At 39.9% G+C, this 12,804-nt stretch overlaps 1 protein-coding gene across 2 annotated transcripts in view; it reads left to right on the top strand.

Moving 5' to 3' along the window:
• Positions 1-12,804, top strand: part of LOC128545554 (roundabout homolog 2-like) — a 139,725-nt gene that overhangs the window by 110,682 nt on the left and 16,239 nt on the right. For both annotated transcript variants that reach the window (XM_053515955.1, XM_053515953.1), the window contains exons 14-16: positions 2,581-2,812; positions 9,495-9,619; positions 11,545-11,716. In XM_053515955.1, coding sequence (XP_053371930.1) covers positions 2,581-2,812; positions 9,495-9,619; positions 11,545-11,716 — 529 coding nt within the window. The remainder of the gene's footprint in view (positions 1-2,580; positions 2,813-9,494; positions 9,620-11,544; positions 11,717-12,804) is intronic.

Genomic DNA, 12,804 nt, shown 5'->3' with positions numbered 1-12,804 from the left:
TGGAGACTGGATGTTGAGTCATACCTTTGCATAGAGGAGGAGTTACTGTACCAACATTTGCACGACCCATGTCACTTAATTAAAATGTTATGCCCAATTATGCAATTAAAATGCAAGTGATGCCGGGTTTGTAGACCCCACATGGTAAAAGAAATACACTTATTTATTCATTACGAAGAAGCCATCCATGACTGGGAGCTGAGGGAGCAAAATTGGCCATGCTCTCTGGATGGGAGGGTTGATATTCGTTTTTCTCACCTGTCAATCACAGCAACGTTGGTCAATCATGGGTGTTTGAGAGCTTGTGTATGTAGAAGAGGACAGATATCACTTTCCTCTGAGTGTGCTTTGCTTGTCTGGAATTCAGCATGAGCAGAAGTTCAAAATGATGTAGTTGCCTGGCTTCTGGTCTCTCATTTATTCTGGTGAGAATTTAATATTATTAATTAGGAAATTAAATGATGTAATTGTTAGCAATTCATCACTGAGTGTTTTCCACAAAGCCACATGATATGACTTACTGAACATAGTAGCTGTAAAAAATAATAATAAATTAAAAAAAAAAATCCCAGCTGTTCAGTGTGAAATTTTTGACGCACAATTTTTTTCCCTACGTTTTTGCTCACTCGGCGGTTTGAGAGAATAAAGTAAAACCAGGTGGACAGAGTGCGCAGGGACAGCTGGTGTTTCACTAATCCCATACCATTTAGGGTGATGTTTGAATTTGGACAAATGGCTTTCTGCATAACAAATAGATCACTGTTAGCTCTGCAAGCTGAACTCCTGCCTCCTGGAAGCTGGATGCGGTCAGCTTTTTTTATCTGCTGCTCACTTTGCTTTCGCTTGGCAAAGAGTCGAGCTGCCTCGTCACACATGCAAGAACACACACCCACAGCCACACACATACAAACACACACACACACACACACACACACAAATCGCGATCTTACTAGCCCTTGTGGGAACCTTCAATTGCCGTCATTTTCCAAACATTTAATTAATCCTTTACCTAAACCTATTACTATTCTTAACCTCAAGAATCTTATTTATTAATTATTATTATTGTTATTATTATTATTATTGTTATTATTGTTATTGCATATGTTTTCCAAATCAGATTTTTCTGTCATTGTCCTCTATGAGATGTTAAACCCTGCTCATGCACACACACACACACACACACACACACACACACACACACCATATGCTACTGTGCTGTATTGGCTAAATAGCGATTTAATACAGTTACTTGTGCTTGTACAGAGTTTGCTTTATTTGTCTGCCCGGGTGACTGATGAGTGCCATTATTGGAACTTGCTTTTTAAATTACACAATTAAAACCATAAACATGAGCACAGAAAATGTGGCAGTTATATCTCTATCCATATAAGCAAAGCGTTATTGATTTAGGGGTGGAAATCTCACCATTCGATTCCATTTCCGTGACACGAGTGTTAAACAGCTCTTTACGCATCCTGCTGCATCTCGTTTTTTTTTAAATCCTGAATCATACACTTTTATTCCACCCCCCCCCCCCCCCCACACACACACACACACCTCCACACACACACACAAAAAAAATTTTAAAAGTTTCTGAAGATGATGCATCTAAGACCTGATTGTCTTTTCCGTTCCCCTGATACTCCTTTAAAATAATGTCATGGAGCATTTTTACTCTAGCACTTGATTTGCTGATGATAAAAACTGCAGCGCGAACTTTCACGAGCTGCTGTTATTGTGCCATGAATCACTAAAACATTATTTAGAAGCATTTGTCACTTAGAATGTTTGCAAACCATCAAATCCATCACCAGTACATTAAGCAGCTAATGATCGAGGCAGCTGAGAGTCAACGCGTGAAAAGTTTCAGCCTTGCTAATGGCGTATTACTCATTTAGTCTTACATAACGTACCCTAAAAATGACACTGTTTACTTTGTTGGAGCTACTCCTGATCATTCTCTTATATACCTCCCTTGGTGCTTGGGGCAAACCCTGCTTTACTGCCCTGCACAAAAACGGCTGATCAATGCATGCTGTTCTTTATTAGGATGGATATCTGCACTAAGTGAGGCTTTTAGATCTAGTAGACATTTCGGTAATGAAATGCTCACACACCTTATGTGTACACACACACACAGTTTCATGTGGTGGATGAACATACCATGCTGATTTATTTGGCTTAGGCTGACGGTAAACAGCTACTTTATTTCAGCTGTAAAAGCTTGCGCTTGCTTCTACCCCTGTTAACAAGCCATTATGGTGAGTTATGTCTCGTCCCTTAACCGAATGGATTCCACTGCACCTATCCATAGTCACGTGGATGTTTTTGCTATGGGACCATCTCATTGTGTTTAATGCACTTGCTTTGTGGAGGTTTGAAAGAGCTACTGCAGTTCATTTGTCATGATTGCCTTTTACGGCGTTCCCCCCATCTCGTTATCTGAAAACAATCAGTGTGAGTGTGAGCGTGGAGGTTGTTAATCCTGTTGCCCCCCCCCCCCACCCCTCCGACAGCTGTGCTTAAGTAAAAATTGTACTCATATTTAATCTTTTTCTCGTTTCTTGGCTTTTTCTGTAGGTTGAGAAACCTTCCCAGTTCATCCAAGGATACCGCGTCCTGTACAGGCAAACTTCAGGCTTACCCTCGCCGGGGGCATGGCAGATCCAGGACCTCAAGGCTCCATCGGAGCGAGACGTCACTTTACATGAACTTAAAAAGGGCGTGGTTTACGAGATAAAGGTCCGCCCTTTCTTCAACGAGTTCCAGGGAGCAGATAGCGAATCTATTACCGCACGCACTTTGGAAGAAGGTAAACACGCTGGAGAAATTAGGAAATGTCATTACACTGTGTACATATTTGAAGCTGTGTGAATATTTCAGTGTTTTATGATCATATTTGTATGAGTGAGCGTGTGATAACCACAGACATTCTCTATGCTAAAACTTGTTGGTGGTCATTAAGTGTTCATGTGAAACTTTTACAGAATACCTCCATGAAGCTTGAGTCAAGCTTTATGTAAGAAATGAATCACAGTGGGGTGTAAATATTTAGGAAAATACGTGAAGCGTTCAAGTCTAACTGAGACACTAATGCACTCATCCCAGCGTTTCACTAGTGCTTGAATATCATCAAGTTAGTTAAGCCTTTGTTTGTCACATTTACATTACAGCACAGTGAAATTCCTTTTTTCCATATTCCAGTGTAACCGGGGTCAGAGTGCAGGGTCAGCCATGAAACATGAACAGTGGCAACCTGGTGGAGCTGGGGCTCGAACCGCCAACCTTCCAATCACTAACTCAGTGCCTTAACCCTCTGAGCCAGCACTGCCTCTAGAAAAGCTAAAAAGTTTTCTCAGGAAGCCATTATCAGACTGCCTATTTCATGTCTGAAACGCTGGCCTCCCAGGAACTCCTCTAATTGCCCAAACATGTGGAAATGGCTTGGAGTGAGGTTAGGACTGTACAGATGATGTGCAGAATTGTACAAGTGGTGTTACTGAATGATTATGTGTACAGTTCCCGCAGACAGATGCGTCTCTTCCGCAAGTTGGAAACAAGTTATCTGTAGATTTTCCATTTAAATATTCAACTGCGGCTAAGAATCGTATTATCGTGCTGTGATCAAAGTCTCCTGTAAATGTTAATCAGTTTTACGCCTTCATTAACAAAAAATCTCATTACAAGTCCTGTTTTGACTTGAACGCCCTTTGTAATCCAGAATTTATTATTGTCCAGTAAGAGCCCGTTTCAAACGGTTCTATTCACTTTACAACAACTTTTAATTTTTAGATTGTCCACTAACCTGATAGCTCGAGAAAGAGTGATTGAATGTTTATATGATTTATATCAAACTATTATTGCAACCAGCAGATGTATAATTATGGCCCAAGCACTATGACATCAGACACAAGATGCTTGGGCCCACTCATCATTGCTTGCAAATTTGTTTAGAATTTAGAATTGATCCGAACACGATCATAATCAGAGAAATTGACAACACTGTGCTACAGATGCAGGAGATTAGACTGCGAAAATGCTTGACTGTTCCTTTAATAGTTACCAATTCTGTATATATGCAGGATTCCGTACTTGGGAATATTTAGTTTCCCGTCTGCTTGTGTTCATTCTTTTATCTTCGGCTGGTTCTGATTGCATCTGTGAGTCCCCAAACATACGGCGGCACAGAATTTAAGCAGTTTGCCTGTGTCGTAGTCTAATCTAGTGAGAGGTGTGTGTCATCCAAGTGCCATAGTAGGAGGCCCTGTCTGTGCTGATACACACTCTGGGATCTACGGCATTTCTCTTTGCTTTGACACACTCTGTCTGCGATCCAGACCCCTGCCGTCACCCTGCCTGCCATATCATTGTCAAGCACCATCAGCCGGTTCAGTCTGCATCCTAATGTCCTCCTCTCTTTTATTCCTCTCTCCTCCGTCTGTCTTTTCCTTTTTCTTTCCCCCCCCCTCCCTGTTTTGCACTTGCTCACCACTCTCTCTCTCTCCTTCACTTCACTCTTGTTGCCTTTTTTGTCACTTATACCCACACACACACATATATATACAGAGTGATGGAGATATTTATTGGAGATCACACAGTTCATGTTGAGCTCCCATCCATTAGCACAATTAGTGCCACGGTGGCTTTGCTTTAATGAGTTCTGCAAGTGTGCCTCTCTCTAGTGCCCTCAAAAAAAAAAAAAAAAAAAAATTAAGCTGCCAGGATTGCTACGAGCCAACGATGACATACTCTGAACACTTCTTTTACATCAAAATCCATGAGAAAGAAATTAGACGAAATTTCTATTCAACTTCAGGTAGATGGTCATCAGAAAAGGCAATGTGACTGTGTGTGTGTGTGTATGTGTGTGTGTTGCAGATCATTAATGTCCGCAGTGTTGTTGTAAGGTTAAACACAAACTAATACCCAGAATGCACCTGAGGGCTTGCAGTGTAATTGCTCCCTCTCTCTCTCTCCGTCTCACTCCTTCTCCTCCCCTCATATATACAAAGAGGACGGTATAGTGTGTGTGTGTACTGTATACCGTATATACATCCAAACACATACACACACAACCACACACACTATATCTTCCTCTTCTTTCCTTTTCTTCTCCTTCCCTCTCTCTGACTGTCCTACCTTCTCTCTTACAGTCTCACTCTCTCCTTTACTCTCTTCATCTATTTTCAATCCCCTCCCACGTTTTTTCCGCTTGCCATCTTTCACACACATTCTTCTCTCTTTTGCTCTTTTATCTACTCTCCCACCCTCCCTCGATATCTCTCTCGATAGACATATCTACTGTAAATCTACAGATAGATATCTCTTTTACTCTCTTTCATACACACCCTCTCTCTATCTCTTTTCTTTCTAGCTCTGTGTCATTCTCTCCCACACACACCCTCTTATATTCTTTCTCTTCTTGTTTGTTGTGAAGTTGTCACTGTGTCACTTGGCAGAAACACTTCTCACACACCACAGCAGGTCACATTACCTCCAGTGATACATCACAGAGTCAGTGGGCTTATTAGCATCTCCGACATTACTGTACAATGGAATTGAGTGCTTTCATCAAGCTCAAAAGACGCATAATATGGTGATTTAGTATTCAATGTGGCTTCCTGCCTATTAATATGAGTACAGCAACGCAGGGAGAAGTTAAGCTTCCCATTGATCAGGAGCCATGCTTTACTGAGTGTCAGCCAGGACAGCTCCCTCGGCCGCCTTGCCATGCCTCATAACACGATTAGAACTGTTAAACACACTGCCGATAAACAAATGCCAGGGTTTTTATTGGACGTAAACAAGCTTACTTTTGTAGGTTACGGAGAAATGCTAAAATCAGAAACCTTAGAGACTCCTACAAAAGAAAAGAAATTATAAACACGAAAATAAGGCCGGGTGTAGACTGCCTGGTCGAAAAAAAAGTTCAAAGGGTCAAATTATTGGTCTGCATTAAGCAAAGAACTTTGAAATGACTGGAAACGTTTAAAGCACCCTTAACCCAACACCTTGAAAGTGTCATCATGAACGAACATCATACAACACTGTTGAAATGCACCATGTTTTGAAGTTGAAGTTGCATGGTAAAAATTAACAGTAAAGATCAGAGATATACAGTATGTTTAATAATGAAAGTACATTTCTATACACACACACACACACACAATGTGATGAGAACTGTTAGGACGGCCATAAAAAAAAAAAGCGTCCTTCATTTGCTAGGGAGCATAAGCTCATGTGGTCTGATGAGGTCTATTTCGGAGCGATGATGCATCAGGGTAAGAAGGGCAGTGCACCGTACCCACTGTACAAGTCTCTGGAGGCAGTGATCTCGGGTTGCTTCAGTTGGTCAGGTCTAGACTTTAGAACGTTATGTGGCAATAAAGTCAGCCGATGACCTGGATGTACTGAATGACCAGGTTGTTACATCTATGGAGTTTTTCAGGCCTGATGGCACGATTTGTTGTAGAAAGAGGTGTTCTGGGAGCATGAGGAATCATTTCCACAAATGAACTGGACACCACATTGCTGTAATTAAAGTTAAATGCGATTGAATGAAATATTGGAGTGTCAGAGTGTCGTTTTGCATTTTCAAAGAGTACCATGATTATAAAAAGCAGCGCCGTTAAAGTGAATATACTTAAATACTGTAATACAACGCTACTTAGATATAGTCATCTGATTTATGACAATATGTCAAATGATGTTTAACTAGCTTTCCGTCTAACATGTACTAAATATCAAGAACAAGAAGCTAGACCTTCCAGACGATGATGAAAAACACGAGTTGTTGCTAGGCTACAGAGCGCGTATAGATGCTGTACTAAATATAAACTGCTCACATATTGTTTAAAATGAGGTAATTGGTTAGGGACATTCATGTGACAGATTGTTAGCAGTTTATAAATACATTTTCTTTGCTCATTTTGATGATGCATAAAAAGCATTAATGGATATACTGTATTTGTTCAGGTTAGTGATATTTGAAGAATTCACTCAGCAGCTATTTTTGCAGTCAGAAATGAATATTTTTATGCTTGCACAGGTAGAGCGGCACAAAGACGGTTTCAGATTTTAAATCTGTTCATACAACCAAATCAAACACAAGTTACTCGCACATCCGCTGCATGAAAACTCATGCAAACTTTGAGGACAAAACGGGATTTGCCTGACTTTAAATAAAAGCCTTGTTCCATTTCCTATATTATAAATGTCACCTGCAATATAAAACAGCTTATTTTACACAATTATGTATTAAATATCATGGCTTGAATGATGTTATCCGTAACAAATAGTAAACAACTCAGTTGTGAAATGTGAATCAGGTCACGCATCATTATGCATAGAACATCATTTAATTAATAGAATCAATAAAAGGGATTAAAAAGCTAATTAAGTATTAGACTAAGACTATTTAAACAGTGCTTGATTAGAGGTGGTTATGCATGAAGAGGCCATTATTCTTGTAGAAAAAATAAATAAAAAAAGATACTTATATCTGTTCATTATTTGTTATTATTGTCCTTTCAGTCCTTACAGTAATACTGTCACTGACCAGACACCTGAGACCAGGTCATGTTTTTCTAATTTTTTGGACCCTCAGATTCCTGTTCTTGGCTGACATTAGTGGAATCTGATGTGGTCTTCTTTTTGTACCCTTACACTTCCATAGTGTTGTGTGTTTACATACAGTACAGCATGGATATGCTTTTCTGCTCACCACAGGTGTAGCTCAAACTGCCCATTCCTCTCAAACCTCTCTAAACAACATCCTCAGACCCACTGCTCACTGCATGTCTTTTGTCTTTGTATGATGCAATCACTAGAGACTCTTCTTCATGAAATTCCCAGGACATCAGCAGTTTCTGAAATATAAAAACAACCTTTCCACCTTAAAGTCTGCAAGATGACACATTCCCTCCACTCTGATGCTCGTTGTGAACATTAACTGGAGTTCAACAGTATTACAGTATAACAGTATAAGATCAGCTACAACACAAGTGAATAACATTGAACCCAAGCCTCATTTTTGCCTGTAGGGAGCAATGCCTACCCCGTCTGGTCCGATCCCACAGAAAAGCCAATGCAGCACAAATCGACAAAAAAAAAGCAGCAGAACACCACAGCACGCCACGCATGGGGTCCAATAGGCAAAGAGTGCCAAGGTGTTGACTTGGCTTAAAAATTTCCAGAATCTCAATCTAATTAAGCACACATGGAATGCTCCCGACAAAAGTCAGATCCATGGAGGCCCCACCCTGCAACCCTCAGCACCCACAGGATCCACCACTAGGGCCACAGTGCCAGGCAGCACACCAGAGAGGTCTGAGGAGGGCTGAAGAGCTGGGCTGATAACTTACTTTTTTTTTTGTGCCAAGGACCATCCCATAACCTTGGGACAAGTATTCGACTTGACCGATTCTGTATTGTAGTTGTGGGAAGCCTGGACCAAAAATGCTAGGGCTGATCTTTTGATGTCCCAGTCATGCCATGTTGATTAGTGTACATTACCCTATGGTTGGTTGGGCAATTTCAAGAATCACCAGATGTACAGTACAGGTATTCCTATTAAAGTGGCCAGTGAGTTTATATTCGACATATTAGATTTCTTCGGCTGTGAGTTTTTTTCAGAGCAATTTAATGATCCAGCGTCAGTGGTAAAAAAAAAAAAAATTCAGCCTTATCACGAAGATAGAGTCCAGAGAGAGTATTAACTGTGAGAGATATTTAACAGGAAGTGAGTGTAATATCAGGACGCTCTCCGGGAGAGAGTGGAGAGGAAAACACTGTCAGTGGAAAAAGAAAAGCAGAGAAGCCTGGGGGAAAGAGGGCGAAGAGTGATATGTAGAGGAGGATGGGGAGGAGATGCTGTAGGGGAGGTAATTGCTGTGAGCGCGTTGACTCAGAGCTGTATCCGGTTTGGCTGATGCAGTAAGTGTGTGCTCTCTGAAGTGTGGGCTGTGATAGCAATGGCAGCGGTGCAGGACTAACAAAGTCAGGATTAGGGCTCAGAGACGGTCACACCTCATTTCCTTCTGCTTTTTATACACCACATTTCCATGCATGGCATCCAAAAAAAAAAAAAAAAAACTAAAACCTAGGTTAGAGATTATTTAAAAGAACAGTATGTCAGGTAGCTGAGTAGCCTTGTACATATTTCTCTAAGTAAGTGTGCGAAATTATATACAGTACATCCATGTAGGAATTGTGTGACATTTGAAAGCATTGTGCATGCTGCATGAATATTTGTAGCTCACGGTAAGCACTAAATGTCTCGGCGTTGCACAGTAGTTGTTTTCTTCAACAATGTTTATTATAGTCAAAGGGCAATAGTTTGCTCAGACGTCTGGGTCATTTAAGAAAGCCATTAAAACTCCATTTGGATTCCTGAAGGACTTGTGTGTGGGCGAGGGTTGGTGTGTGTGTGTGTGTGTGTGTGTGTGCGTGCTGTAATGAGGACACTGATCAGTGATACGTGTTGTACTGGGCAGCCCCCAGTGCTCCTCCGCAGCAGGTGACGGTGCTGATGGTGGGCAGTGAGAACAGCACATCTATCAGCATTTCCTGGGACCCACCACCCACCGAACACCAGAACGGCATCATCCAGGAATACAAGGTACACAGTTTAAAGAAATACGTCAAAAATCTATGGTATGAGGTTTAATCGATTAATTAAATCCGTGGATCAGTTTCTGTTTCAGAACTTATTTATTTATTTATTTACTTTGTCTAGTTATTTAGCTATGCTTACAAAGTTAAATGGTCCAAAATGGTTTAAATTTTCACAAGGTTGTGCAGAAAATACAATACTTGTATTCTTTTGTATCGCTTCTTCTTCTTTGATGTTTCAAGTGCTGTTGTTGCAATACCACCCCCTGCTGGATTGGAGTGTAAAAAAGATGTGCAGAAGATGGTTAGGGAAAATATTGTATTGGATATGAAATTTAAACAGTAAACATCTTAGGTTACACAAAGAAAAAAAGCTATTTGAAACAAATCTATAAGTAAATTATATTGAATCGACTCGACGCTCGATCCGTGATTCACAGCTCCAGTAATCACACACAGGGTTGTATTCAGAGTCGGTGACTTATGTTGTTTAAATATTTACACAGGAAATATTACTTGTATTTAAATTTGGGTTTAAACAGATGATTCAGTCAGTTTTCTAGGCTTCCCATTCAAATTATGCAAATCATCTGCACATTATTCAGGCCTCTCAAGATGTCTTGCATAAAAGCGTCTGAGACTGGCTTTTCAGTAGCTTCTGGACCACTTCTTTAAACATAAGCACTTGCTTTATAAGCGATAAAATCATATAGGGATAGCAAATTCAGACTGATAAAAGTTTTTTTTTTTTTGCACTAATATGAAATGAGTGCACAAGACAATTTAAACACAACAATATATATACCTGTGTATGAGAAAAAGGCAGTTATTGAAATATACAGTACTGTGCAAAAGTCTTGAGCTGCCGTCCTCGTAATAAATTCAAATTATGGAGTTTAAATAAAAATAACAAGGATACAATAAAAAATTAAGTTTTTTACGTAACACTCTCAGCAGCAACCTCATTTCCCCTCTCATCTGTTCCCATCACTCAGAATTCAGAATCACCAATAAACTAATCATCAGTCTGATCAGCGGTCATCATCCGTACCCGTTTCTTACTGATTCTTGACTTAAGTTTGATTTTTTTTTTATTTTTATTTCTTCTATTTTTATTTATAAATGATTCATAGGTCACTGTGTGCCATAACAAACAAAAAATATTTCTCTAACCCTGGTCCGGTACAGGTACCGGACTGAAAATGAGAGATGTCCTCCAGAAAGCCTGGGGAAATATTCTTCAAATATTCTTCTTTATATTAAAAATGCAAGAAAGTCCCGCTCTTGGGAGGCAAAATATGAAGAAATAAAGGCTGGCTCAAGACTTTTGTGCAGTACTGTAAACACATTTAAGTTTCAGTCTAAAGTATATTGCTAACCCAATATACTGTCACCAAAATAGTCCTATAATACAGTACTTTTCACTATTTCATTTCATTTCATTGCTGCAAATTCATCTTATGGCTTCCTTGCTCGTTATTTAGAAGCTTATAAAATAGCACCTGATCCAGCACATTACTTTATATTCAACTGTGTGTTTATTTTATTTCGCACATCAACAAGGAAGCCATAAGCTATCAATTAAGGTCATATAATCTTAATGTGTGTACGTTATACTGTATAGCCTGTTTTTATAGCACTTATAATAAACTATTTTGAGTGTGAAATTGAAAATATACTGCTCTTTGTTTTTATTAATTTAAACATTTATTTCTCACCAAAAGTTTCATCGTGTCCAAATAATTAGTGGGTTTATAACATTGCATTTATACTTTTTAAATCATTTAATCATAAAAATGTGAAAGAGTACAGTACATCCATTCCGAACCTAAGGGTTAAGACTTAATAGAGACCACTTTCTGGGTGTAAGCACTCAGTTTCTCGGTCCCATCACTTTTCTTTCCATTCTTTCCCTACCCTCTCTGACGTTAGATCTGGTGTCTGGGAAATGAAACCCGCTTCCACGTGAACAAGACGGTGGACGCTGCGATTCGCTCGGTGGTGGTTGGCGGCCTGCAGGTGGGCGTGCAGTACAGAGTGGAGGTGGCAGCAGGCACCAGCGCAGGCGTCGGGGTGAAAAGCGAGCCACAGACTATTGTGATCGGTGAGAACATGTGAGACTATGGTGTCATCTCTGTCACACTGGGGGTGATTTGTTAAAGACAATGTGAAAAGGAGACCCTAACACATATTCCTTCTATAACAGGAGCGAAGCATCTTGGGAGGGGGAGGTGAAATATGACATGATGTTATTCAGGCTGATAGAATTTTGGGGAATTCTCCACAGAGTCAGCAAAATTTAACAAAATAGCAGCAGGAAAATGCCATTGTTTTGTGATGGAAAAAAAACAAGAATTTAGTATTATAAATGATTTATATTGATGGTCAGTTTTGGACCAGAGACATGGAATAACAATTTGAAAAGTAGTATGATTGTATTGCTTTTCCAAAATATAAGAAGGCTCCTTAAATATTTATAAAGGGGGGGAAAAGCCTGAATAAAAAGGTTACTGCAGATATTACAGTACAACAACAATATAAAGAAAAGTAAGGAGAAGGAGGAAGAAAGAAATGGACATTTTGTTCTTGTTGTTTCTAAGTTGTGATAGAACGAAAAGCCGTCTCGCTGCATCGGGGGTTTACTGCTGGACTGAACAAACACAATCATTACTAGACGGAGGCTCAGATAATGATTTCTAAATTTGTCATGCTGTACTGAAGGAAAGAAAAAGAGGGGGAAAAAACAATACCATTAGAGATTATGTACCACCCTGTGAGTTTACTTTTCAAAGCTAAGCTCTTTTTTTTTTTTTTTTTTGAAAAAACAAGCAGTGATATAAAAATCGATAAGTTTTTCATTTAATACACTGTCCGGTGTCATTCGGCAGAACAATGTCGGCTGTATCAATAATGCTTTCCAATAAACGCAGCCTTTGCTAACATAGCGGACTGTCTTATTGCTGCGGCTTATCGCCTTATCACATTTTATCAAGCTCGCTGATGTATGAGGCCAGATAAATACAGCCAGAATCAATAGTATTGACGCGCCGCGCTCTCCCCTTTTTCCACGGCTTTTGACTGCCAGGGCCAAAAACACTCGCTCGCAGCCAACCGAGAAGGCTGTGCTGTGAGGCCCTAATGATCGTGTTTTTGGGGTGTTACTCACGTTGCGAGCCTTTGAATCTCATTTCA

This window comes from Clarias gariepinus, chromosome 17, assembly GCF_024256425.1.
Source record: "Clarias gariepinus isolate MV-2021 ecotype Netherlands chromosome 17, CGAR_prim_01v2, whole genome shotgun sequence".
In the NCBI taxonomy this organism is placed as follows: domain Eukaryota; kingdom Metazoa; phylum Chordata; class Actinopteri; order Siluriformes; family Clariidae; genus Clarias; species Clarias gariepinus.
Note: the sequence above shows the minus strand (reverse complement) of the source record. Positions and strands in the feature narration are given on the sequence as shown.